This window comes from Sesamum indicum, unplaced genomic scaffold (assembly GCF_000512975.1).
Source record: "Sesamum indicum cultivar Zhongzhi No. 13 unplaced genomic scaffold, S_indicum_v1.0 C01285, whole genome shotgun sequence".
NCBI classification, from domain to species: domain Eukaryota; kingdom Viridiplantae; phylum Streptophyta; class Magnoliopsida; order Lamiales; family Pedaliaceae; genus Sesamum; species Sesamum indicum.
The window spans coordinates 1-1,423 of NW_011630036.1; the positions used below are offsets into that span (position 1 = coordinate 1).

At 46.9% G+C, this 1,423-nt stretch overlaps 1 protein-coding gene across 1 annotated transcript; it reads left to right on the forward strand.

Annotated features, from left to right (window-relative positions):
- Positions 1-169: 169 nt before the first annotated feature.
- LOC105155280 (crocetin glucosyltransferase, chloroplastic-like) lies at positions 170-1,418 on the forward strand (the record flags this gene model as incomplete). Its single annotated transcript, XM_011071155.2, has 1 exon — positions 170-1,418. A coding segment is annotated over exon 1 (1,116 nt), but the record flags the coding sequence as incomplete, so codon positions are not given.
- Between the last annotated feature and the right edge of the window lie 5 nt (positions 1,419-1,423).

Genomic DNA, 1,423 nt, shown 5'->3' on the forward strand with positions numbered 1-1,423 from the left:
AAATTTGTGGCACCCGACCTCATCCTCTGTCTACTCCATTTCTCTACTGGAACTAAGAAACAAATTTCCATACGCTTTACTTTGAATCGTCATCTCAAACGTCATACACTCTTGTCATCTTACTACACTATATATATATATATATATACATGTAATTCACAATATCTCGAACCATTCAAAATCACCAACTTCTACACTGCTAAAACCACGAAGCACACACGAGATCTCAGTTCTTACAGCTATATATAGATATAGACCAGACACACTCTTTGCCAGCCTCACACAAACATTTTGCTTCACCAATGAGCCGGCGCCATGTACTCCTTGTGACATTTCCAGCACAAGGCCACATCAATCCCTCCCTTCAATTTGCCAAGAGGCTCATCGACATGGGCATTGAGGTCACCTTTGCCACCAGCTTATACGCACGGCGGCGCATGGAGAAAACCGCCGCCAGGGACCTACCGAAGGGCCTGAGTTTCGCTGCCTTTTCAGACGGATATGATGATGGGTTCACGATGAGCGACGACCCCAGGAAGTACATGACGGAGATAAGAAGTCGAGGCGCCAAGACTCTGAAAGATACTGCTCTGTCAGCTGCAGAGCAGGGCCGTCCCGTGACGTGCTTGATTTACACTCTCCTCCTCCCGTGGGCGTCAGAGGTGGCGCGTGAAGTCAACATCCCGAGCGCTCTCCTCTGGATCCAACCCGCCACCGTGTTGGATATATACTACTACTATTTCAATGGCTATGCAGATGAAATTATTGCCAGCTCCAATGACCCGTCGTGGAAACTTCAGCTGCCGGGACTTCCAATATTGCTATCCAAACGTGATCTTCCATCTTTTATGCTTCCTAACTGCTCGGAGAGGTATAGTTTTGCTCTTACAACTTTCAAGGAACAGCTCGAGGCATTGGATGTCGAAACGAAGCCTAAAGTGCTTGTCAACACTTTTGATTCATTGGAGTCTAATGCGCTCAAGGCCATCGACAAGTATGAGTTAATTGGAGTCGGGCCCTTGATTCCTTCTGCTTTCTTGGGTGGTAAAGATCCTTCCGATACGTCTTTTGGCGGAGATCTCTTTCAGAAATCTGATGACTACATAGAATGGTTGAACTCGAAGCCCGAATCTTCAGTTGTTTATGTGTCTTTCGGCAGCTTGCTGAGGCTACCAAAAGCTCAGATGGAGGAGATTGCAAAAGGGCTACTAGACAGTAGTAGGCCGTTTCTGTGGGTTATACGAGACAACGAAAAAGCCAATGAGGAGAAGAAAGAAGATGATGAGAGGTTAAGTTGCATGGAGGAATTGGAAAAGGTGGGGAGAATTGTGCCATGGTGCTCTCAACTTGAGGTTCTAACGCACCCATCGTTGGGGTGTTTCGTGACACACTGTGGGTGGAATTCGACTCTTGAGAGCATATC